At 43.9% G+C, this 26,008-nt stretch overlaps 1 protein-coding gene across 14 annotated transcripts in view; it reads left to right on the forward strand.

The window, feature by feature from the left end:
* The window catches only part of CCDC138 (coiled-coil domain containing 138), an 85,811-nt gene extending 60,041 nt beyond the window's left edge, over positions 1-25,770 (forward strand). For 6 of the 14 annotated variants that reach the window (XM_062210061.1, XM_062210063.1, XM_062210069.1 and 3 more), the window contains 3 exons: positions 5,050-5,253; positions 22,245-22,383; positions 24,238-25,770. In XM_062210061.1, coding sequence (XP_062066045.1) covers positions 5,050-5,253; positions 22,245-22,383; positions 24,238-24,403 — 509 coding nt within the window. In that variant the 3' untranslated portion in view covers positions 24,404-25,770. Of the gene's footprint in view, positions 1-5,049; positions 5,254-6,915; positions 7,366-15,686; positions 15,930-22,195; positions 22,384-24,237 lie in introns of those variants that run through there. The other 8 variants (XM_062210062.1, XM_062210064.1, XR_009867839.1 and 5 more) reach the window with 7 other exon arrangements.
* The last annotated feature ends 238 nt before the right edge of the window (positions 25,771-26,008 follow it).

Here is a 26,008-nt window from a genome sequence, read left to right on the forward strand (position 1 = left end):
GCTGTTTTTACACAAGAGAAAATGGAGAGCTCGGCAGATCTCTCTGACCCCAAATATTAATGAATAATGTGATAATGAAGACAGTACAATCATTATCACTTACAAATATGTAGATTTGAGCAACTATGTAAAATAATTTTTTTTGACAGAGAGACAGAAAGGTCTTCCTTTGCCATTGGTCCACCCACCAAATGGCTGCTATGGCCGGCACACTGCACCGATCTGAAGCCAGGAGCCAGGTGCTTCTCCTGGTCTCCCATGCGGGTGCAGGGCCCAAGCACTTGGGCCATCCTCCACTGCACTCCAGGGTCACAGCAGAGAGCTGGACTGGAAGAGGGGCAACCGGGACAAAATCCGGCGCCCCAACCGGGACTTAGAACCCGGTGTGCTGGCGTCGCAGGTGGAGGATTAGCCTAGTGAGCCGCGGTGCCGGCCTATAAAAGTATTTTAATAATAAAGTCTTTAGTATATGTACACTAATTTACTAAAAATTATGAGAATCATTAAGGGAGGGTTAAGGATTCTAACCTGATTGCATTATTTGGCTTAGAAACAACTTCCTTCTAAATCTAATTAAATGTATTTTTTAAAAAAAATGTCTGCATTAGGGTCAGTTCTATACTGAGGTCATTTGCCCTCAACTTATACAAATTTATGTATTCAAAATTCATTTTAGAAATCATGTATTTTAAAATTACAGTCCAGGCTTAGAACGATTTGAGGAATTATTGCCATTCTCAAGCCACAAGGAAGACTTGATTTGGTGGAAGGTCAGTGTAGTCAGCTTAGTGTAGTAGGTAGGAACTTCAGCTCTGCCGTCAAGTAACTAAGGTTTGAATCTCAGTTTCATTATAGCTATGTGACATGGGCAAGTTCCTTCAAATTTCATGGCAGTTCTTAAATTATTTTTTTTAAACAGGCTACTTTATTTCATGTATTTTATTTACTTGAAAGGCAGGGAGAGAGACAGAGATACCTCGTCTATTGGTTCACTCCCAAAATGCCCACACTAGTTGGGACTAGGCTAGGCTAAAGCCAGGGGTTGGGAAACCCAGTCTGGGTCTCCCACACTAGGCAGGAGAGCCCATTTCCTGGAGCCATTACCTTTTGCCACCTAGAGTGTGCGTTAGCAGGAAGCTGGAGTTGGGAGCCGAGCCAGAGCTGACACTTGGGCATTCCGATACAGGATGCAGGTGTCCTAAGCAGTGTCTGATTGGCTGTACCAAGCATTTGCCCCCCTTTTTAGAAATAGTGAATGAGAGAATTAAAATAAAGGTTTAGCAAGAGTCTAGCATATACTAAGCTCTTAATGAGTTAGCTGCTATTGTTATCAACAGAATCATTATTTACTTAACTTTTAAACATTGGTTTTACTTGAGATCAGAATTGAGGTCTGTTAGAATAGCTTAGTTGTCTGTAAAAAACCACCAAGTACTTGGTGACTTAAAAGAGCAACCATTTTAACACACTAGCTCAGAATCCTTTGTGTTGGTAATTTGTACTCAGCTGAGCTGGTTGAGCTGACCTAGGTTGGGTTCTTTTTTTTTTTTTTAAGATTTATTTCTTCATTTCAAAGGCAGAGTGACAGAGGGAAACACAGAGATAGAGACATCCTCCCTCTGCTATTTCACTTCCCACATGCTGAGGCCAGGAGCCAGAACTCCCTCTGGGTCTCCCAAGTCCCTGAGCCACATCCTCTGCCGCCTCCCACATACCTTAGTAGGAAGCTGGCTCAGAAGCAGAGTAGCCAGGACTGAAACCAGGGACTCCAGTGTGAAATGCAGATGCCCCAGGCAGCAGCTCTGCCTCAGTGTCCACCCCCACACCCTTTCTTGGCCAGCCCCTCTTCCGGCGGCCTGTTTGCAGGTAGTAGACGAGTGGAAGATGCAAGCCACTTAGACTCTTGACATCCACAGCATCATTTCTGCCACAGTGTGTTGGTTAAAGTCACAGGATCAGCTCAAACGTAGGATGGGCAGTGCAGCTCACATTATTTATTCTACCATTTCATCTGAGTAATGGAAAACACTATTACAATATTCATTAACATCAACAGATTGAGGGTTTTTTAAAAGATTTTATTTATTTCTTTGAGAGGTAGAGTTACAGAGAGAGAGCCAGAAAGGTTTTCCATCCAGTGGTTCGCTCCCCAAATGACCCCAATGGCTGGAGCTGAGCCGATCTAGAGCCAGAAGCCTCTTCTGGGTCTCCAACGCGGTGCAGGTACCCAAGCACTTGAGCCATCCTCTACTGCCTTCCTAGGCACATTAGCAGGGAGCTGGATTGGAAGTGGAGAAGCTGGGACTCAAACTGGCACCCGTATAGGATGCTGGCATTGCAGGCAGTGGCTTTACCTGCTATGCCACAATGCCAGCCCTAATATGATCACTTTTAAGGCCCATCCTTAGCCTATTTAATCTTGTCAGATATGACTTAAGAAATGAAGTAATTTGGGGTTGGTGCTGTGGTGTACTGGGTTTAGCATCTGCCTGTGGTGCTGGTTTGAGTGCTGGCTGCTCTAGCTCTCTGCTATGGCCTGGGAAAGCAGTAGATGGCCCAGTTGCTTGGGCCCCTGCACCTGCGTGGGAGAATCCAGAAGAAGCTCCTGGCTCCTGGTTTTGGATTGGTTCAGCTTCACTGGTTGCGGCCATTTAGGGAGTGAACCAGTGGATTAAAGACCTCTGTAACTATTTCAAGTAAATAAATAATTCTTAAAAAAAAAAAAAAAAAGTAATTCATTTCAAATACAATAGGTGGCGCTGTGATAAAGCATATGTTTCTGTAAAGAGGAATTCAGATTCGTTATATACTCTCTACCTGTATTATTGTTAAAAACAAACATGTTTCTAAATAAAGCAAACCTGGTCAGAATCTAGCAACTTTGCTGGCTGAATATACACTTTTCTGTGTATTTTATGATTTTAAACTACAAAATTAAGTACACCAATATTAATGTTTCTTGAGCTAAATTCTAGCAAAATAAAAATAGATCTAGAGGCACAGATCTTAATTTCTCAAAAGTGTTTCATACTTACATTTTTTAAAGATTCATTTGTTTGAAAGTTGGAGAGAGAGATATCTTCCATCTGCTGTTTTACTCCCCAGATGGCTGCAGTGGCCAGGGCTGGGCCAGGCCAAAGTCAGGAGCCAGGAGCTTCATCTGGGTCTCCCATGTGGGTGCATCCTCTCCTGCTTTTTTCCGGTCATTATCAAAGAGCTGAATCAGAAATGGAGCAACCAAGACTTGAACTAGCACCCCAAAGGGAACCCAGCGTTGTCTCTCTTTCATGCATATTTTAATTTCATAGAAATTATTCTCAGTTTCTCTTTCCTAAAAAGTAGGATTTTAAATTGTTTCTTAGCTGTTGATATAAGCAAAACAACAAGAAATGCAGTGTGAGAGCAGAAGACAGTGAATGTTAGTATGATAATTCTGTCCTATGTCCAGTGTGTTTGAAGGCTCTCTGTCTCTCTCTCTCTTTTTAAGATTTATTTTATTGATTTGAAAGAGTTACAGAAGAGAGGTGGAGAGTCAGAAAGAATCTTGCCAGATGGTTCACTTGCCAATCTGGTTCACTTGCCGAGTGGTCACAACAGCTGGGGCTGGTCCAGGCAAAGCCAGGAGCCCAGAACTCCTTCTGGGTCTCTCACATTGGTGGCAGGGACCCAAGTACTTGGACTGTCTTCTGCTTTCCCAACTCATTATCAGGGAGCTGCCTTGAAGTAGAGCACCCAGGACTCAAACCAGCACTCATGTGGGATGCTGGAGTTGGAGGCCATGACTTAACCCTCTGTGTCACAATACTGACCCTGAAGGCATGCTTAAGCCTTCTCCTCTAAACTAAAATCTCAGCAGAAAAATCAGCTGAGAGAGAGAGAGGGGAGGGAGAGGGAAATCCTCCATCCACAGCTTGACTCTCCAGCAATGGCACCATCCTTGGCTAGGCCAGGCTGAAGCCGGAAGGCCCGTGAGTGGCAGGAACCCAAGCACTGTGCCATCATCTGCTGCCTTCCCAGGATGCGTTAATAGGAAGCTAGATTGGTAGCTGAGTAGCCAGGATTTGAACTGGCATCCAGTATGGGATGTGGACATCTGTAGCGATGGCTTCAGCCTGTCCCTTTGACACCTCTTTTAATGGTAGATGTACCACAAAGGTAGCACACTGGAGTATATCCAGCTTCTGAGGTTGTCTTTGAATGGCCCAATGTTCTGTCTTTACTAGGAATCAGGAATCCTTGTTTAAAGTCCAGTTGGGAATTTTGTATGAAGTTACATTTTGTAAACATTACAAAGCAGCAACAACAAAAATATATTCTCAGAAACTGTTGTGTAGATAGAAATACTAATTCTGTTTAAATTCTGAAAGTATGTAGTAGTTTTAATCATTTGGAAATAAATAGTACTTGTAATTTTCACTAGCAGTTGCCTGTCTTGATATAAAAAGTAAATAGGGGCCGGCGCCGCGGCTCAGTAGGCTAATCCTCCACCTGTGGCGCCGGCACACTGGGTTCTAGTCCCGGTCGGGGTGCCGGATCCTGTCCCGGTTGCCCCTCTTCCAGTCCAGCTCTCTGCTGTGGTCTGGGAGTGCAGTGGTTGGGCCCTGCACCCCATGGGAGACCAGGAGAAGCACATGGCTCCTGCTTTCGGACCAGCGCGGTGCGCTGGCCACGTGCGGCGGCCATTGGAGAGTGAACCAACGGTAAAGGAAGACCTTTCTCTCTGTCTCTCTCTCTCTCACTGTCCACTCTGCCTGTCAAAAAAAAAAAAAAAAAATAGGACTTAAAGACATCCTAGGTTGAAATATGAAAATTGTACATGACATTTCCCCGAATACACTGCAGTACTTCTCTGCCCTTCCTCATTTGAGTTCTAACAAAGTAAGGGGCAGAGAATCTAAATTCTGCCCGCAATCTCTTGTCATTTCATTTCTGTTTCCGTCCTAACTTTTTACAGTTTAGTTTTTTTTTTTTTTTTTGGACTAACTTTTTAAAAGCGGTTGTATTCCTTTTATCTTCCGATTCTGACTCCCCACTATGCTACTGATACAGTGGTTGCTTTTACATCATGTTTTTCAGCTGATTACCTGGCTCAGGCATTTGATTCTCTTTGTTTGGACCTGAAGACAGATGAAGGAAAAACCTTGTTCTTGGAGTATCAAGCTGTTCCAGTAGTATTACATCATCTAAGACTATCTAGTAAAGGACTTCTATCCAATGCCATTGATAGTCTGCTCCAAATGACAGTGGAATCTAGTAAGTTTTTAAGTTTTATATATGTAAAGAATTGAAAATAGCATGATTTTTCATGGTTTTGAATGTATAACTTCATCTGGTTTTGAATGTATAACATCACATACTGTATTTTATGATTTAAATGCTTAAAAATATTTTGACAGTAATCGAATTACTAATAGGATCACTAACAGTTAAAAACCTAATCCTTTTTCTTTTTTACTGATTTAACACAGCTTGCAGTCATCAGCCACTATGGAATATACTCTGCAAATGTTATTTGTACCTTCAAGCCTTTTTTCTCTTTCTTATCTTTCCAAAGTTTTTTTTTTATTAAGATTTATTTATTTTATGAAAGGCAAAGTTACAGAGAGAGAGGGAGAGAGAGAGTCAGGGACAGAGATAGAGAGATCTTCCTTCTGCTGATTCAATCACCAAATGGCTGCAACTTCAGAGCTGGGCCAGACCAAAGTGAGGAGCCAGGAGCTTCTTCCAGGTCTCCCACATGGATACAGGGGCCCAAGGACTTGAGCCATTTTCTGCTGCTTTCCCAGGTTCAGGGACCTGAACCAAAAGTGGAGCAGCCAGGAATCAAACCAGCGCCTATATGGCATGCTGGTGCTGCAGGTGGCGGCTTAACCCACGACACCACAGCTCCAGCCCCCATTCCAGCCGTTCTAATTCTGTATTCCTTGTTCAGTGGAGTAAGATCATCAAACATATTTCTGCCTACAGTGAGAACAGTGACATAGACATACTACTGTTGTTACCTCTTCGATCTTACTGTTTTATTGGAGGGTTTGGGACCTGTGGGAGTGGGAGGACATTTCAGCTCTCTATGTGGCTACAGTTTAGTCATATTTGTTGTGTTTTGTAGTCTGTGAGGGACTTACTTTTGGCTTTTGTTGGAATAAGAAGTTCTTTCAGCTTGCTGTTAAAGGTTTCTGGTCTAGCACAGATACACCTGAAGATGCTGAGCATATATATATATTTTTTTTCTTTGACAGGCAGAGTGGATAGTGAGAGAGAGAGACAGAGAGAAAGGTCTTCCTTTTTGCCGTTGGTTCACCCTCCAATGGCTGCTGCGGCCGGCGCATCTCGCTGATCCAAAGCTAGGAGCCAGGTGCTTCTCCTGGTCTCCCACGCGGGTGCAGGGCCCAAGCACTTGGGCCATCCTCCACTGCCTTCCCGGGCCATAGCAGAGAGCTGGCCTGGAAGAGGGGCAACCGGGACAGAATCCGGCGCCCCAACCGGGACTAGAACCCGGTGTGCCGGTGCCGCAAGGCGGAGGATTAGCCTGTTAAGCCACGGTGCCAGCCGAGCATAAATGTTTTAATTTGCTTCTGTTGGCATAGCTCTTTGAGTTTATGTAGCCCTTTGACTTATAACAAGTAGCCACTTTGATTAAACACTTTTTTTTCATTTGTAGTCTTCCCTCTTCTCTATTTCTTCTTCCCTCCACAGCACTTCTAAAAGTGAACTATTCATGCTTTCCAGAGGTAGAAACTCAAACTGGAAGAGCCTTGCTTGGTGTGGTAGTAAGCCACATGCAGACTGTATGCCGCTTGTGGGCAGCTCACCAGTGGTTGGGTGCACAGCATGGCTGTGCTTCTGACTAGCTGCATTCGCTGTATGGTCTCGCATTTTCAGTTCACTTTTGTATGTGATGTCTTTTCTTCACAGTGCCCCTGTGAAGGAGGCTTCATAGGCAAACAGAGGCTGAGAAAAGCCAGGTGACTTGTCCAGGGATTCCATGGCTGGAGAGGTGGAGCTGAGCCTAGAAGCCAAGCCTGTGACCCAGACGTGGGACTCATCCTGCCGCAGCTCTGTGGTCAGGCGTTCCTGCCCTGCGTGTCCGCTGCTCTGACATGCTTGTGTCAGTATTTCCACTCATGTCTGAGTGTGTGGGTACTGAACCTACTGAATAATCTTGGGATTTTATATCTCGTTTTACCGATGTAAGGACCAGGACAAAAAATTCAGTTAGTGATCTGAGGCACAGAGATCCAAGATTATTTTAAGTGACTAGATTTCTACCTTGCTACACAGGGATTTTTTATTTTCATGAGAAAAGCAGCAATCCTACCAGACACAGTTGCCTCTTCATCAGAAACGAATCTTTCTAAATGTGTCTGTCAGACACATTTCTCTTCTCATCAGAGGAAAATTAAATTTTTTTTGGAAATAGTTTAAATACTTGGTGAAATGACTTTGTGGTACCACATTGGTCAACAGATGCTGAGTCATTCACATTTGTTTACCTTTGTTAAGTTGCTATCAAATTCAAGCCTATGCCTCTCTTGTTCAAACTGAGTAAATAAACCAATTTTTGGTGCTAATATGAAAGCTGTATTATTTTTAGTGACAGGCAACTTGGAAGATCAGAAATGGGCAAATCTTTGATGTCTGACTGTGTCTGACCAAAGCATGTTTATTTGCTTGATGTAGTTCCAATTTTATTTTTATTTATTTTTTAATATTTTTTAATATTTTTTATTTTACTTGAAAGACATAGTTACAGAGGGAGGGAAAGAGACAAAGGAGAGGAAGATCTTCCATCTGCAGGATCACTCCCCAAATGACCTCAACAGCCTGTGCTGGGCCAGGCCAAAGCCAGAAGCTTTGTCCAGGTCTGGATATGGGGCCCAAACAGTTGGTCCATCCTCCGCTGCTTTCCCAGGCACTTTAGTAGGGAGCTGGATTGGAAGTGGAGCAGCCAGATTCAAACCAGTGTCCATATGGGATGCCAACATTGCATGCAGTGGCTTAACCACTGCCACTACGCCAGTGATAGATCAAAAGGCAGCAGAAACTTTTCTTTCTTTTCTATAATATCAGAGGAAGGGCGATAGAGAGCTCCCATCCAGTGGCTGCAATGGCCAGCAGTGTGGAGAGAGAGAAAGCTCCTATCTGCCAACTCATCCCCCTCCTGATGCCTGTGACCTGTGACTGAGCCTGCACAAAAGTCGAGAGCGGGGACTCAAGCCACATCTTCCACGTAGGCGGCAGGAACCCAACGACTTGACCCGACACTGCTGCATAACTTCTTTAGCTGTTAGTTTTGGTTTTTTCTAGGTTTGAGATTAGAAATTCATTTCACCATGTATATAATTTCCCAGATAACTTTTTTAAGAACATGAGGAAAAGTTATTGGAAAAGAAGTCTTGATAGGATTAATCTGCAGTTAGTTTATCTTATAAAATGAATGGTTTTGGTAGCCTGCTTTCTATGAGGTGCCAGATTTCAAAGCATTGTGTTTCTTTTTTAAAAAATAGACATCATTATTATGGTTTTAGCAGTATGAGTATGTATGAATTTTAAAACATTTATAGGGGCCAGTGCTGTGGTGTAGCAGGTAAAGCCGCCACCTGCAGTGCTGGCATCCCATATGGACACTGGTTCGAGTCCCGGCTGTTGCACTTCCAATGCAGCTCTCTGCTATGGCCTAGGAAAGCACTAGAAGATGGCCCAAGTCCTTGGGCCCCTGCACCCACGTGGGAGACCCGGAAGAAGCTCCTGGCTGCTGGCTTCGGATTGGCGCAGTTCCAGCTGTTGCGGCCATGTGGGGAGTGAACCAGTGGGTGGATGCCCTTTCTCTCTCTCCCTGCCTCTGGCTCTCTGTAACTCTGCCTTTCAAATAAATAGATAAATCTTAAAAAAAATAAATAAATAAAAACAATTTATAAACATTTAACCAATAAAGAAAAGATGTATTTAAAATTTTCTTATTTGAAAGGCAGGGAGACAAAGAGAGACGCACAGAATCGATCCATCATCTGCTGGTTCACTTTCCCATATGTCCACATTGGCAGGGGCTGGGTCAGGCTGAAGTTGGGAGCCAGAAACTCAATCAGGTCTGCATTGTGGATGTCAGGGGCCCAGCTACTCTGAGCCGTCACTGCTGCTTCCCAGGGTCCATATGAGGAAACTGACTGGGAGTGGAGCTGGAGCATGGAGCCAGGCACTCTGATGTGGGATGCTGTCATCCCAAGCTGCGTCTTAACCCCTCTGCCAAATGCCTACCCCTAAGAAACACTTTGTTTGTTTTGTTTCTTTGAAAGGCAGAGAGAGAAAGAGACCCACAGTCAGAGAGCTCCCATCTGCTAGTTCACCCCCAAATGCCCACAACAGCTGAGCTGGGCCAGGCCTACGCCAGGAGCTGGGAACTCCATCCAGGTTTTCCCATGTGCATGGCAGAGATCCAAGCACTTGAGCCGTCATCTGACTCCTGGGGCGCATGTTAGCAGGAAGCTGCAGGTAGGAGCCTCGAAGCATTATGCTTACAGGGCTGTGAGAGCCACCGCAGGCTAGGAGGGGGTATCAGGTGAGCCCCAAGTGCCTGTGACTGTTGAGTACTCGGTACAGAAGCTCAGAGTAATTTGACAATTTTGTCTGTTAAATCTAATAGTTAAAAAAACATTTGGACTTTAATTTTATGCTTGTCTTATCTGTACTTCATTTTTCTGGTATTTTTTAAATGCCATTTTCTAACAGTGGGATGGATTCTCTGAGTTGGATTGGAAATTGAAAGACCGGTGCTTCAGCATACCAGTCTGAGAAGCAGTAGGCTGCCAGTTTCTACTGGATGCTTGTGTTAAGCTGTGCCATAAGTCAGTGGTCCTACATAGCAGCTGTTCTCTGTTCTTCCAGATTCATCTTCCAGATAGGAGAAGCCTTAGCTGCTCTTTGAAAGCTGCTAAAATGCTTTTCGAGTGTAAATTAAGACCTTGCCCCTTCACTTATCTTGCCATATATATTATGAACACAGCTTTTTTTTCTATTGAGGACCTCTGATTGTTATCTGTCTTTGGTGTGGGTATACGTCATGTAATAACTTAGTGGTGTTGCTTTTAGAAAATCACTTTGTGGTTTCATTTTCTTTTTCCTGTCAGCCTTTGAAAACTATTACTCACCTGGGCTTAGCTGTGTAAGAACTTGAGTCTTATTTTGTTACAAAGAATACTTTCCTGTTCTTGTCAGATTTAGTTTAAATAGAGAGTTTAAGTTTGTACCTATTCTCTTTTATGGCCTAGAAACAGCCTTGTCCAGGTAACATGCTGTTGTTTCACGTTGCAGTGTTGTGAGTGTGTTTGAATACTTTTAAATTTCACACTTTTAACTCTTTTTTGAAAAGTTTATGTTTATTTGAAAGGCAGACAGAGAAAGATCGATTTTCCATCTACTTGTTCATTCCCTAAATGCCCACAACAGCCTGGGCTGGGCCAGGCTGAAACCAGAAGCCAGGAATTCCATTTGTGTCTCCCTTGTGGGTCACAGGGACCCAAATACTTGGTATCATTGGCTGCTTCCCAGGTGGTGTACTAGCAAGGTGCTGGATAGGAAGCGGAGGTGGGACTCTACCTAGTCACTCCAGTATGTGACGTAGGCATTTAAAAAAACAGTAGAAACTTGAAAACTACAGACTAGCCCAAAACACTGGTGTTGATAGGGGCTTGGGAGTATGTTGGTCAAACGATACAAAATTTCAGTGAGGATTTTGTTCTGGAGCCCTACTGTATGTAGAACTCGGTAATTACAGTTATTAACTATATATACATATAAATATATATATATATATATATACACACACACACTCTTTAAATTTGCTGAAAATACATTTTAAATGTTCTCACCACAAAAAATTATCTGAAGGGCTAGATATGAAAATTAGCTTGAATTAACCATTCTATAATATGTATATATATATCAAAGCATGTGTACCATAAATATATACAATTTTTATTTGCCAATTAAAAGAAATCCCAGGGGTGGGCATTTGGTGCAGTGATTAAGACACCACCTGAAGGCCGGCGCCGCGGCTCACTAGGCTAATCCTCCACCTGTGGCGCTCGCGCACCGGGTTCTAGTCCCGGTTGGGGTACCGGATTCTGTCCTGGTTGCCCCTCTTCCAGGCCAGTTCTCTGCTGTGGCCCGGGAGTGCAGTGGAGGATGGCCCAAGTGCTTGGGCCCTGCACCCCATGGGAGACCAGGAGAAGCACCTGGCTCCTGCCTTCGGATCAGCGCGGTGCGCTGGCCATGTGCAGCAGCCATTGGAGGGTGAACCAACGGCAAAGGAAGACCTTTCTCTCTGTCTCTCTCTCTCACTGTCTACTCTGCCTGTCAAAAAATAAAAATAAAAAATAAAAATAAAAAATAAAAAAATAAAAACCACCACCTGGGATGCTAGAGTGCCTGGATTTGAGTCCTGGCCCTGCTTCTGATTCCTGCTTCCTGCCAGTGTGCAACCTGGGAGGCAGCAGGAGATGATTCAGGTAGTTGGATCCCTAGTACAGGCGCTGTGGTGTAGCAGGTAAAGCCACCACCTAGGATGCTGGCATCCCACACAAGCACTGGTTTGAGTCCCAGCTACTCCACTTCCAATCTAGTCCTCTGCTAAAGTGTTTCGTCCCTGCAAGCCATGATGAAGTCACAGATTGAGTCTCAGGCTCCTGGCTTTGGCCTGACCGGCCCTACCTGTTGTAGGCATGAGGGGATTTTTTTTTTTTTTTTTAATGATTTTTGTGATGTTCACTAGCTTTTTCTTTTCTGTTTAAAATATGGTTAGATCCTACAATATATACATTTGCATACTTAAAGTCATGCTGTGTTTATCTGTTAAATATCAAAATGCAAGAAATGCTTAGGACTTTTCACAAGAAAATATACATGAGTTCTGTTTAAAGCTGTAAATAAGGGCATGAAAATGTAGTAAAGTTAAAGGTAACAATCATTAAATACTAGGATTGTGTTTCATGCATTAAATTTATTCTATAGTTCTTAAACTTATTTCTGTTTCTGAACATATGTGCATTTCTTGATTGGTGAATTTATTGTCATCCTATGTTTTTATTATTTAGGAGATTAAAACAAGGGTAAGTTCAGTAAAACTAAAGATCTGATGTTTTCAACAAAGCACTAACATAGTATACACGTACCTGTGTTTCTAATCATGAATCCTACATATATATTACCTGTTTTCTCAAAAGTTTTCACATGGAAGAATGTCAAGTTTAATAAAAGTTACTATCTATGGGTAGGCATTTGGTATAGTAGTTAACACATTGTTTGGGAAGACAGTGGTCCCAGCTGCACTTCCAATTCCTGCTTCCTGCTAATAGGCACCTGAGAAGCAGCAAGTGATGGCTCAGCTTCTGGGATCCCTGCCACCATGTGGGAGACCCAGACTGAGTTCTTGTCTCCTGGCTTTGGCCTACCTAGTTCTGGCTGTCATGGACATTTGGAAAGTAAACCAGTGGATGGAAAGTCGTTCTCTGTCTCTGTGTCTCAGTCTCTCTCTTTCTACACCTTCCAAATAAATAAATACAGTTGAAAAAAATTCATTTCATGAAACTTAATAGCTAGAGCAAAGAACTATGAGTAAATGGTGTTTTACAAATCAAGGAAGCAAGTGTGGCTGAAACAGAATGACCGAGAGAGGAAGAATCAGAAGAGGAAGGGGCCAAGGGCCTCATCTGGGCCACGTTGGCCATTATCAGGACTTGGGAATTTTTATATAGTAAGAAGCCTTTCATCTTTTCTGTTCTGGTTAATTGATGTCATAACATGAGCTTTTTTTTTAATTTATTTTTTGACAGGCAGAGTAGACAGTGAGAGAGAGAGACAGAGAGAAAGGTCTTCCTTTGCCGTTGGTTCACCCTCCAATGGCCACCGCGGCTGACGTGCTGCAGCCGGCACACCGCGCTGATCCAATGGCAGGAGCCAGGTGCTTCTCCTGGTCTCCCATGCGGGTGCAGGGCCCAAGCACTTGGGCCATCCTCCACTGCACTCCCTGGCCACAGCAGAGAGCTGGCCTGGAAGAGGGGCAACCGGGACAGAATCCGGTGCCCTGACCGGGACTAGAACCCGGTGTGCTGGCGCCGCAAGGCGGAGGATTAGCCTGTTGAACCGCGGCGCCGGCCGATAACATGAGCTTTTTAAAAAATATGTTTGCAGCCGGCGCCGCGGCTCACTAGGCTAATCCTCCACCTTGCGGCGCCAGCACACCGGGTTCTAGTCCCGGTCGGGGCACCGATCCTGTCCCAGTTGCCCCTCTTCCAGGCCAGCTCTCTGCTGTGGCCAGGGAGTGCAGTGGAGGATGGCGCAAGTCCTTGGGCCCTGCACCCCATGGGAGACCAGGAGAAGCACCTGGCTCCTGCCATCGGATCAGCGCGGTGCGCCGGCCGCAGCGCGCCTACCACGGCAGCCATTGGAGGGTGAACCAACGGCAAAGGAAGACCTTTCTCTGTCTCCCTCTACTGTCCACTCTGCCTGTCAAAAAAAAAAAAAAGTTTGCATAGCCTTTATTTTTAAGTCATTGCTTCATATTCAATTATATTTCTATATTGCGTTTTTTTTTTTTTTTTTTTTTTTTTGACAGAGTGGATAGTGAGGGAGAGAGAGAGACAGAGAGAAAGGTCTTCCTTTTTGCCGCTGGTTCACCCTCCAATGGCTACTGTGGCTGGCGCATTGTGCTGATCCAAAGCCAGGAGCCAGGTGCTTCTCCTGGTCTCTCATGCGGGTGCAGGGCCCAAGGACCTGGGCCATCCTCCACTGCCTTCCCAGGCCATAGCAGAGAGCTGGCCTGAAAGAGGGGCAACCGGGATAGAATCCGGCACCCCAACCGGGACTAGAACCCCGTGTGCCAGCGCCACAAGGCGGAGGATTAGCCTGTTAAGCCACGGCGCCTGTCTTTGCCATTTATTTCAATTTGTTGAGGTAGCTGAGTCTTATGGAAAGTTTTAAAATTCTGTAAGAAAATGATTCATTGGCCTTCTGTCCCAACACAAAGGAATTTCAGGTCATCCACTTCCGAGATGTGTGGCAGAGGGAACATAATGAACTAACCTAGCAGTCCCTTCTTGGCCTCTGAAGACTGCTTAAAAGCCAGGTGATGGGACCAATGCTTTAGCATAGCTAGTAAAACCACCACCTGCAGTGCCGGCATCCCATATGGGCACCGGTTTCAAGTCCCAGCTGCTCCACTTCTGATCCAGCTCCCTGCTAATGCACCTGGGAAAGTTTCAGAAAATGGTCCAAGTCTTTGGGGCCCTGAATCCACACGGGAGACCTGGAAGAAGCTCCTGGCCCCTGGCTTCAGATTGGCTTAGCTCTGGCCATTGGTTCCATTTGGGGATGAACCAACAGATGGAAGATCAATCTCTCTGTCTCTCTCTTTGCCTCTGCCTCACTATAACTCTGCCTTTCAAATAAACAAACAAGTCTTTAAAAAAAAAAAAAAAAGCCAGTTAGTGAGCACATGAACCATGTATTTGGTGCTGATCTCTGAATGCTGCCGGATTTGCAGCTCTGTTAAAAGTTGCATGATTAATTTAATGCATTCCCTCGCCTGACACTGCCACAGAATCTAAGGCTAGTTTTTCTACTGTGACACTAGATGAGAGGAGCCTTTCTGATCCAGTTTTAAGTTTGTATTATAAATAGCCTATTTTGAGGAAATATATTTTGACATTTTGTGGAACTAAAAACAAACAAAAACAAAACAAAAAAAAACCACCTATAGACCAGGGAGTAAAATCCCAAATGCTATTAGTATGGTAGGAAAAGTTGAGAAATCAGGTGATTAAATATTCAAGTGGTGAACACACTTTTTATTTTTATTTGCTTTTAAATAATTCTTATGGCTATTTGTGGGATTTTTTTTTTTTTTACCAAGTTCTATGTATTGTTTCAAAGGTGACACATTCACTTAGATCACAGTTTCTCAGGTACAGAAGTGGAGGGTGCCCTTCATCATACTTCCCACCCTAGAGGGAACGAGTATCAACACATATGACACACTGAATGTACCCTTTTTGTCCCCAGAAGGCTAGCCTGTTACATACGCTGTCAGCAGGACATCGTGGAGATCTTCTCATAGTAATCTGTAATTTTTTCAGTTAAAATTCATTTGTTTAAGCAGACCATCAGATGGATATTTGGGTTGTTTCTTGTCCTTTTTTTTTTTAAGACTTTTTTTTAAGGACTTACTTGAAAGGTAGAGCAAAGGTAAGTTGAAATAGGAGCTTATGTAGTAGCTGTTGTATTGAATTCTGTCAGGTAAATCTCATATCACCATTTCAATTAGAATCCGTTCTTGGAGATTTATCTTTTTCATCTTGTTGGAACATATTTCTCCTTTTCCTTTTTCCTTAATTCTGTCTGTTGTTGTCTATGTGTTGTACAAGACAGCCGCCTTTCTGGCACCTGCACCAACTGGTCTGATACTAAGGATAACCCCTCTTCAGTCACCTGACCAGAGACTGATGAGCTTCTCAACCCTCATGTTAGTCCCACTTATTGTCTGTGTTCTTAGGGTTCCTTCAGAGCTCTGAGACCAGGGCAGCTGAAGCCAGTTACTCAGTACCCAGATGAGGTGGACCGTTGGACACATGTGACATCTCTTGCCATCCCCAGGTAGAAGCTGGTGGCTGAGGGATTTTCTCTCTCTTATCTAGAGCTGTGCCAGGGGTAGGGACTGAAGCAACAGGGGTTCTGAATTTCCCTGCTGGCCTCGATATGTCTGGTTTCACAGGAGCCTCTTGAAGTTTCTGGATTTCTCACAGAGGGGCTCTGTTCATGAGCTATTGCATCATTGTGCTTCTGGAGGGAAGGAGAATCCAGGGCTTCCAATTCTGCCATCTTACAGACGTCTCTCCTTGTACCTGCCTTTTATAAGGAGTCCTGTGATTGTGTTTAGGTCCACCCAGGTAAGCCAGAATCCTCTCTGCAGATCAGGAACCTCAGTTATGGGGCCAGTGATGTGGTGTGGTAGGCTGAGCTTCCGCCTGCCACACCAGCATCCCGTATGGGTGCCAGTTTGAGTCCCGGCTGTTCCTCTAACATTCCAGCTCTCTGCTGGGGCCTGGAAAAGCAGTAGAAGATGGCCCAAGTCCTTGGGCCCCTGCACCCATAGATGACCTGATTTATATGTAGAATCTCAAAAAGTGCCAACTCGCAGAAGCAGAAGGTACAGTGAGGGTTACCAGGGGCTGGAGACTGGGAGGAGAAGAAAGAGTAAATGTTGGCTAACAGACACAGAATGAGAGGATAAATATGTTCTAATACAGGATGGTGTCTGTAGTTAATAAAGCATTGTGTGTTTCAAAACAAAAGAAGTTTTAGTGTTAGCATGACAAAAGTGATTGATTTGATCATTCTGCAGTGTTAGAATGAGCCATCACATTATACTCCATAAATATATACCATTGTCCATTACAAGTAAAATAGAATTCTAAGAAACTGATCATAAATTTTTAGAAATCAAAAACATTTAAAGTAAGAATGTTAGAAGTCATATAAGAATTTTTTTGTCACAAGCTTCATTATTTAGACTAACTGTCATTAACATTAGGAGAACATTATTTCAAATATTTCTCTGTTGTGTTCAGATGAAAAGATGGATGAGTGGACAGACAGGAAAGTACTTTTACAGAAATGGGATTTACTACAGTTGCACATGATATTAATACATTTAATTTACTTCAACAGGAATAATAAAATAGATTTTTAGTATAAGTTCCTTCTGTTAGGAAATGAGATAAACACTGAATGAGTTTTGTGGGTTTTCTTTTTTTTACTTTTTTATTGTGGTAAATACACATTAAAATTTTGACTTTTTAAAGACTTATTTTTTTTGAAAGATTTATACAGAGGGAGAGACAGAGATCTTCATCTGCTGGCTCACTCCCCAAATGACCACCACACCAGGGCTGGGCCACACAGAAGCCAGGAGCCAGGAACTCTACCCAGGTCTCCCACATGGGAGGTAGGGGCCTAAGCATTTGGACCATCCTCCACTGCTTTCCCAGGCACTTTAGCAGGGAGCTGGATCAGATATGGAGCAGCAGCCAGGACTTGAACCAGCATCCATATGGGATGCTGGCGTTGCAGGCGGCAGTACCCGAAATTGTCCGTTTTGACCATTTGTAATGTACTGCCTCTGTTTATGCTGTGTCAGTTTTTGTTTTGTTTTGTTTTTTGACAGGCAGAGTGGACAGTGAGAGAGAGACAGAGAGAAAGGTCTTCCTTTGCCGTTGGTTCACCCTCCAATGGCCGCTGCAGCTGGCGTACCACGCTGATCCGAAGGCAGGAGCCAGGTGCTTCTCCTGGTCTCCCATGGGGTGCAGGGCCCAAGGACTTGGGCCATCCTCCACTGCACTCCCGGGCCACAGCAGAGAGCTGGCCTGGAAGAAGAGCAACTGGGACAGAATCCAGCACCCCGACCGGGACTAGAACCTGGTGTGCTGGCGCCGCAGGCGGAGGATTAGCCTATTGAGCCGAGGTGCCAGCCCTGCGTCAGTTTCAACAATAGTAATGGACTCCCAGCCAGCTGTTGTGCCTTCCATCTCCTCTTCCTCTACTTTTTGCTGGAGTTATATTGTTCATTTTTCATTGTTGCAGTTTATATTTTCGTATTGTGTTTTGCACATTTGATTCAGATTAGTTTTCATTAGTTTTACACTCAATTATATTCATTGCCCAAGACTAGTGTTATTTAAACTGTGGCTTCTCCGTTTCTGTGTTCTGAATTTCAAATAATTTCATAATTGTTCCTCTTCCATATACTCTGCGTCCCTGCCCTGCGATGGAAGAAGGGCCTGTGGATGCCGAGTGGTTGTGTGTTTGGGAGTGCCAGCATGAGGCTTTTGCATTAACAAGATTTGTAAATCTTTATGTCTTTAGACCCTCACTGGCACCATAGTGGGTGTGAGCACAGGTTCTTTGAACCTCAGACAATGAATTGAATGAGGACCACACAGACAGGAAGTATAGGCTGCAAAGATTCATCACAATAAGCAAAGTATACTCCTCAAGGGAAGTGGGAATGGCCTCTGGAGAAAAAAGCTCAGGAGGTGGTTCTTTAGTTTTGTTTTGCTCTCCTCCAGGGCCCCTTGGGTGGCAACCTCTTGACTGTGGGTTTATAGGCAGATTGAGTGAAGGATGGGGTAGTCATTGCCAGGGAGACTTTTGCCACAGGTCTTGGGAGGATAGTGCATGTCCAGGCTGACAGAGACCGCTGGGGTCTCTGGGAGTGCTGTCGGGCCAGTCCCACAGGTATTGCTGGGGGACTCCTGTCAGGATCCCCTGTTTGGCTGTTGGTCCTCCATTGTTAGACCTCTCAAGCGATGTCCCAGTCAGCATGTGCTTTACGAGATGAGCTCTACTTGTCCCCTCCCTGGTTTTGACCATGTGAGTTTAGATTATCTGGCCTGGCTGTCTTTGAGCCTAGCTGCTTTTTAATTTTTTTTTAAATTTATTTATATATTTGTTTTTGAATTGCAGAGTTACAGAGAGAGAGAGAGGCAGAGGCACAGAGAGAGAGGTCTTCCATCCTCTGGTTCACTCTCCAGTTGGCCACAATGTCCAGAGCTGTGCCTATCCAAAGCCAGGAGCTGCTTCTGGGTCTCCCATGCAGGTGCAGGGGTCCAAGGACTTGGGCCATCTTCTACTGCTTTCCCAGGCCATAGCAGAGAGCTGGATCGGAAGAGGAGCAGCCAGGACTAGAACCAGTGCCCATATGGGATGCTGGCACTGCAGGCGGCAGCTTAACCTGCTATGCCAAGGCACATAATGAGCGTTAGAAAGAAGCTAGAATTGGGAGTTGAGCTGAGAATGAAACCCAGATACATTCTAATATGGAGTGGGTGGCCCAAGCAGTGTCTTTTTTTTTTTTTTTTTAAGATTTATTTATTTATTTATTTATTTTTATTTGAAAGAGTTACATAGAGTGAGAAGGACAGGCAGAAAGAGGTCTTCCATCTGCTGGTTCACTCCCTAATTGGCCATGACGGCCAGAGCTGCGCTGATCCAAGCCAGGAACTTCTGCGTCTCTCATGTGGGTGCAGGGACCCAAGGACTTGGGCCGTCTTCTGCTATAACAGAGAGCTTTATCGGAAGTGGAGCAACTGGGACCGGAACCAGTGTCCATTTGGGATGCCGGCACTGCAGGAGGTGGCTTTACCCACTATGCCACAGTGCTGGCCTCCTAGGCAGCTTCTTAAATGCCTGCCAGTGCCCATCCCCTCAAACCTCATCTTCCTATAATATCCAAGTCCAGTTCCCCCCCTTTGCCCCTTCAGAGCTAGAGGTGGAGAGCCGTTTATTTCAGTTTTTCTAAGACAGTGGTGCCAAGTGGTGACATGCAGTCTTTGTTAGCTTCTCCTGGTTGTGCTCTCACTTCTGAGATTCTGCCCAAAATACCTTGTTCGAGTTCATTTCACCTAATTAGGAAGGTGGGAGGTGTGGACGTACTACGCTGATGGAGCGATTCTTTCGGCTTCAGAATAACAGTACTCTAGTGTAATACGCAGTTCTGACATCTCCTCGAGCTCACCAGTCAGAAGGGTGAAAAGTAAGCATAGCCAGTTATTGTCCTCTGGAGTGAGAATCCTAGGGGTCTCTCCAGGCTGCCCCTGGACCTTCATGTTCCCAGCCTAAGGCATTTGCCGCTCGTTGGTCAAGGTCATGACGTTGAGTTTTTCTCTGTGGTTCTGGGCTTGTGTTTGGTTCCTGTAGGTGTAGCATCTGTCTTTGCTGGGTTTTCTGTTGGGTTTTAATTTTTGGTCCCTATGCCTAGGGCAGGTGTTAGGGGAGAGATTCTCAAGCATTTTTCCATCTCTGTTTCAATGTGGAAATCAGGGAAGTCAGGCTAGGAAAGGTATCCAGTGTGACGGGGAGTGTAGAAGAGGTATATAACACCCGGTGTGTTGGTCCGCTTTCTTCTTTCTCTTCCTCTTCATTATTGTTGTTGTTACTTCCGTCTGAGACCAGGGTGCTGGCAGGGCTGCATTCTTACGTAGGCTTCCTTTGGGTTGCAGCTTCTTCCTACATCCGCACAGGCTGAAGAGAGAGTCAGCTCTGAGGGTGCCTTACAGAGCGCTATGTTAATTCGTTCAGACTGTGACTACTGAAGTAGCCTGCTGGCCCCATTCTGGAGGCTGGGAAACCCAGTGTCAGGGTGCCAGGGATTCAGAGTCTGAGAGGTGGTGCCTCGGTGTGAGTCCGCGCGTGGGGAAAGGCACAGGCTCTGTCATTCTTCCTTCAGACCCAGTCACTCCCCAGAACCCACCTCTTGGCACATCGCTTGCAGGGAAGGTTCTTAGGAAAGAATTTTGAAGAAAACATTCGCTCTATAGCACCATATTTATTCACATTGAAATTCTTCTAAACTGCCGGCGCCGTGGCTCAATAGGCTAATCCTCCGCCTTGCGGCGCTGACACACCGGGTTCTAGTCCCGGTCAGGGCACCGATCCTGTCCTGGTTGCCCCTCTTCCAGGCCAGCTCTCTGCTGTGGCCAGGGAGTGCAGAGGAGGATGGCCCAGGTCCTTGGGCCCTGCACCCCATGGGAGACCAGGAGAAGCACCTGGCTCCTGCCATCGGATCAGCGCGGTGCGCCGGCAGCAGCGCGCCTACCGCGGCGGCCATTGGAGGGTGAACCAACGGCAAAAGGAAGACCTTTCTCTCTGTCTCTCTCTCTCACTGTCCACTCTGCCTGTCAAAAAAAAAAAAAAAAATTCTTCTAAACTGAAAACATGTAGCAAATTGGAACATTGAAGTATTGGAAAAATGTTAAAACTGCAGTTTTTTGACTTTAGTTGAACTTAATGCACATGAGAATCTCAGAACTACTTTTCTCCTCTATCCTAATGTCTCTTCCAGCTTTAGAGCAATTGCAACTGAAGCCACTGAGCCTCTTACTTCTAAAAGACTTTTGTGAAATTCACTTTTTACATGTGCTGATAAGTTAAAATCTTTGGTGGTCCTGGCATTTTTCCAGTGGAGTCATATGAGGAAATTCACTTTTTTTTTTTTTTTTAAAGATTTATTTACTTGAAAGGCAAAATTAGAGGAGACAGAGAGATCTTCTATATGCTGGTTCACTCCCCAAATGGCCACAATGGGTAGTGCTGGGCTGATCCAGAGCCAGCAGCCAGGAGTTTTTTTCCATGTCTCCCACGTGGGTGGCAGGGGTCCAACCACTTGGGCCATCTTCTACAGCTTTCCCAGGCTGTTAGCAGGGAGCTGCCAGTACTCGAACCCTGATTCAAACTGGTGCCCATATGGGATGCTGATGCCGCAGGTGGTTGCTTTGCCCACTATGCCACAGTGCTAGCCCCCAGAAGTTAACTTTTATTTAGCAATAAATAGGATTTCCTTTGGTACTTAGTAAATAACCTTTAAATGTGTGTGTTTTGTTCATGGCAAGATCTGATTTAGACAAATGATATAGACAAACGACCATCATAACTTTCTTGTGTGCTTTAGATTACAGGGGTGTTAAGGATCCTGAGTGATCTTTCCGGTCTTGACTTGACTTGTTCCCTACCCACTGATTCAGTTGTGTTAGCCGTACAACAGGAAGCTTTCTCATACACAGTTCACATGAATCCTGTGTCACAGGACTTGAAATAAGAAAACTGTCTAATACTATTTAATGAAGCTGCTTGAAATTTCCACAAATATAAATTTATCTGTAGATTATTTGTAACCTATTAGCTAAATGCTCAGTATTTTAGAAGATGTGGTGTAACTGACATGGACATGTACATGTGACTTCGTGAGCTATGTTTAGACCTTACTTGAATTAGACAACTGTATACTGGGTTTGTTTACCGTACCTTTACCCAGGGTTATATGTGAAGGGGACCTAGTCATTGTTTTTAAAAAATTTACTACTTCAACAACAAAAGTTCTTGTTACTAATTATCTAAATTGAGTTTATGGTTATGAATTTACTGGAAAAAAATTACTTTCCCTCTTTCAAATGTGATTTCTGCCAAATTTTGTCTAATAGCAATTAGATGATAGGCAAAAAAAAATCAGATATTTTTATTTGCAGTGTTCAGCAAGAGCCAACAGATGTTTTAATTTTTCAGGTATTTTGCCCCCAATGTTTTGTATGAGAGAGTGAAAATCCAAGCCAGTGTTTATAAATTCCCCACATAACTCTGGTTCTGTTCTCAGTTCCTTTCCAGCTGTTCCCTGGCATGAGCACTGTTGGTCTGTTTTACAGAGTCCTTGCAGCCCTTCCTGGAAGCCTGCAGCAACTCTGCGTTTTTCCGGACTTGCTCTGTGCTGCTGCGGACACCTAAACTTGATCTTCAGATACTAGAAAAGCTCAGTATTATTCTACAGAAACTTTCCAAAATCAAGTAAGAATTTTTTATTTGACATTTTGTATTGAAAGCGGACTATCATAATCACATCTTTGTATCTAGTAGTGGAGTTAGAATATCTGATTGTTTCTGTTTGGATCAGCTGGATGACGTTTCAGCACCTCAGACAGCATACAAAGCTGACAGCAGTTTTAGTACTCAGTGACGCCAGAACCAACCATTGCACGCTGGTGAGAATAAGCATGACAGCAGTGCACTTAGCAATTCCTTATTGGTCTACCGAAGTGAGTTTAGGGAATGCGAATGAGGCAGACAGAAGAGATTTGATTTAGTACCGGGGTCACTGTAAGGAATTATTGTGGGCTTCGTATTCCTGTTAACTTGGTGATTGTGTGAAGTGAGGACTTTCTAAGTTTCCTCTTTCTCCCTTCTCCCTGACTCAGACATTGGTATGACTAGTTTTTCAATTATAGACCCAGGAAGTAGATTTTAAGTTGTATTTTCTGTGACTCCTGGTATAGGCTAATGTTTACTTTGAGGTAAATCTGCACACCTTCTGTGTCATCTCACTTTTACAACAGCAGAAGTTTGCTTTTGTTTCAATCTTTCTATTCCTGACACATTCCATCATCCATGGTTTCCATTATTGAGAATTTAGATATTTCACAAAGCCTTAGTAGACTTGAGTAGTAAATGTAATATATCTTAAAATTATTTGTAGACAGATAATAATGGCTCCATATGTTCTACTTGGTACCAGCTGTAGTGCACTATAGTAAAACATTGTCAAATTACAACTGTATTTTCACCAAATTATTAATTTGGCTTGGTATCAGTTAATTCATGAGATTTTTTACAAGTAGGCCCAAACTGCAAGTAGATCCTTGGACCAAAATGTTTTGCTCTCTGTGATGTATTTTATAGCTCAGGTTCATTTCAAGCTCAGATAAAGAACTAGAACAAAGCTTGAACTCTGGACGGTTGGGAATAGTTGATGTTCAAGAAAAATACATTTTTATTTATTTATTTTTTTAAATTTATTTGACAGAGTTAGTGAGAGAGAGAGAGACAGAAAGGTCTTCCTTCTGTTGGTTCACCCACCAAAAGGCTGCTATGGCTGGAGCTACACTGATTCGAAGCCAGGAGCCAGGTGCTTCTCCTGGTCTCCCATGCGGGTGCAGGGCCCAAGCACTTGGGCCATCCTCCACTGCACTCCCGGGCCACAGCAGAGAGCTGGCCTGGAAGAGGAGCAACCAGGACTAGAACTCGGCACCCATATGGGATGCCAGCGCCGCAGGCAGAGGATTAACCAAGTGAGCCACAGCACCAGCCCTGAAAAATACATTTTTAAACCCAGAAAGATATAAGCTCTTTTGTATCAGATGGATGTACATAAAGTTAGTTGATAATTTCTTTCAACCTAGCCAAGGAAGGAAGAAATATGCTATAAGATACTGTTACTAATCAAAAATGAAATTAGTGACTGGTTATTACAGGATTGTTGAAAAGGTATTTTGGAGCTATGTCAAAATGTAAACCAACATTCCACCACTTTAAATAAAAAGCCCAGCTCACTTAAAATAAAATGTCTATAAATATTTAGCATTTTCTACCGATGAGAAAAAAGGAAGATTGAGCAAACTCTAGGATGCAGTTTCCAGGGTTACGAGACATCTCTTATTTTCCTTGAATGCTTTTCTGTTTCAGGGCTGTCTTAGAAAATGTATTTTGTCTGTCTCAGTATCTTAATCCTTTAGTTACTGTTTCCCCACTACTTTTAAAAACAGATGCTGTTTCCTCACACTTACCTGTAAATTGTCTCTCCATGTCCTTATGGATAAGCTTCCTATGAATATATGATTAAATAATGTGCATTTTAATCTTTTACAGGAGTAACAAGAAGCTCTTTGAACTGTTTACAATTCACCTGATGCTTCAGGAAATACAAAGGACAACACATCCAGAACATGCCTTTCTCTGTATTAACCTGAATTCAACTCTGTTCAATTTGGGTTTAACAAAATGCAATTCTGTGCCCTCCAATGCAAGCCACTAGACTGGCTTATTTTTTTAAGAAATATATGTATTATATATGTGTTGCTTATCAAAAGTTAAAAATCACCAAAGTCACGAAAATTCTGCCAAGTAAAGTAATCACTAGCATCACTTATCATGAAAGACAGATTTTTTTTCAACTTTTTAAATGAACTCTCCAGAAGCTATGGAATTTTTGAATGTTCAGTTCAACTAAGGTAGTATTAAAATACAAGATGGCATTTCTAGAATTTATGAAACTAGAGTTACTTTTTGTAAAAGTATTTTAGGAAGATTCTATCTTAAAATTATGTGATTATTTGGAATAAATTGGTGCTTATTTGGGAACAGAGTTAAATATGTCATCATTCTGTTTTCTTAATATATTAGAATTCCTGATTTTGGAAGATAAGTATTTTTAACTATCATCTTAATATCATAACTTTCTATTTATCTTAGATATACATTATAAATTTGTGCTAATCATGGTTTACTTTAGAGAAATAATTTGTATGTTTTCAAAATAATTTATTACTGAAGTATAGAAAGACAATGTAAGATTTTTTAAAAATTGAAAATAAAGATTTCCTAGTCCCATGACCGTAAGTATGTCTTAGTACAGCCAGTGATGCGTGCTGTGGCCAGAGGTGAGATCTCGGACGGTGGAGGGGTGAAACTTGGGACTTGGGACAGAATACCAAGGAACAAGAGAAGAGGATTGTGAAATTACACATAATCGATGTGTAGTTATCTGTTTCAGGATCCAGAAAAAAAGTGTTGGGACACTGCCGCGCTACTTAAAAGGAATATAGGAGAGCCTATGAAGCAGGAACAAGAGCAAGAGGGCGAGGTGAATGTAGTGAGGCGTGTGGGAGCTTCCGGCAGGAGCGGAATGGACGTTGGAAACAAGCAGAAACGATCATCTTCAGACCGTAATGTCACGAGGACAAACAAGAAACTCGCCCAAGAACCCGGTGGGAGACAGTAAGTGGGTCAGAGACCCAGCGCCTCCGCAGGGCCCCGGGGCCTGGGCTGTTTCTGAAGAAGAGGGCAGAGCGGATGGCGCAGAAGCCGTATTGAGAGAGAGAGATGGGGCCGGCGCTGCGGCTCAGGGTTAACGCCCTAGCCTGAAGCACCAGCATCCCATATGGGCACCGGTTCTAGTCCCGGCTGCTCCTCTTCCAGTCCAGCTCTCTACTGTGGCCCGGGAAAGCAGTAGAAGATGGCCCAAGCATCCGGCGCCCTGCACCCGCATGGGAGATCCAGAAGAAGCTCCTGGCTCCTGGCTTCGGATCAGTGCGGCTCCAGCCGTTGCAGCCATCTGGGGAGTGAACCAACGGATGGCAGACGTCTCTCTCTCTCTCTCTGCCTCTCCTCTCTCTGTGTAACTCTGACTTTCAAATAAATAAATAAATGTTTAAAAAAAAAAAAGAGTGGGATTATAACCGCTGGCTTGAACCCCAGGAATGTGTTCTCTCGATGCCGAAATGTGTGGCCAACCAACAATCAGAGAAGGCGATTGTAGCGTCATTTATTGAAAAAAGTGAAGAGGCAGAAACTGGTACGCCCGATAGGCCAGGCAGACGGCTCCGTAAGAGCCAGCGCGTTCGGATGGGCTTTCCTGGAC

Source organism: Lepus europaeus, chromosome 13, assembly GCF_033115175.1.
Source record: "Lepus europaeus isolate LE1 chromosome 13, mLepTim1.pri, whole genome shotgun sequence".
Lineage (NCBI taxonomy): Eukaryota > Metazoa > Chordata > Mammalia > Lagomorpha > Leporidae > Lepus > Lepus europaeus.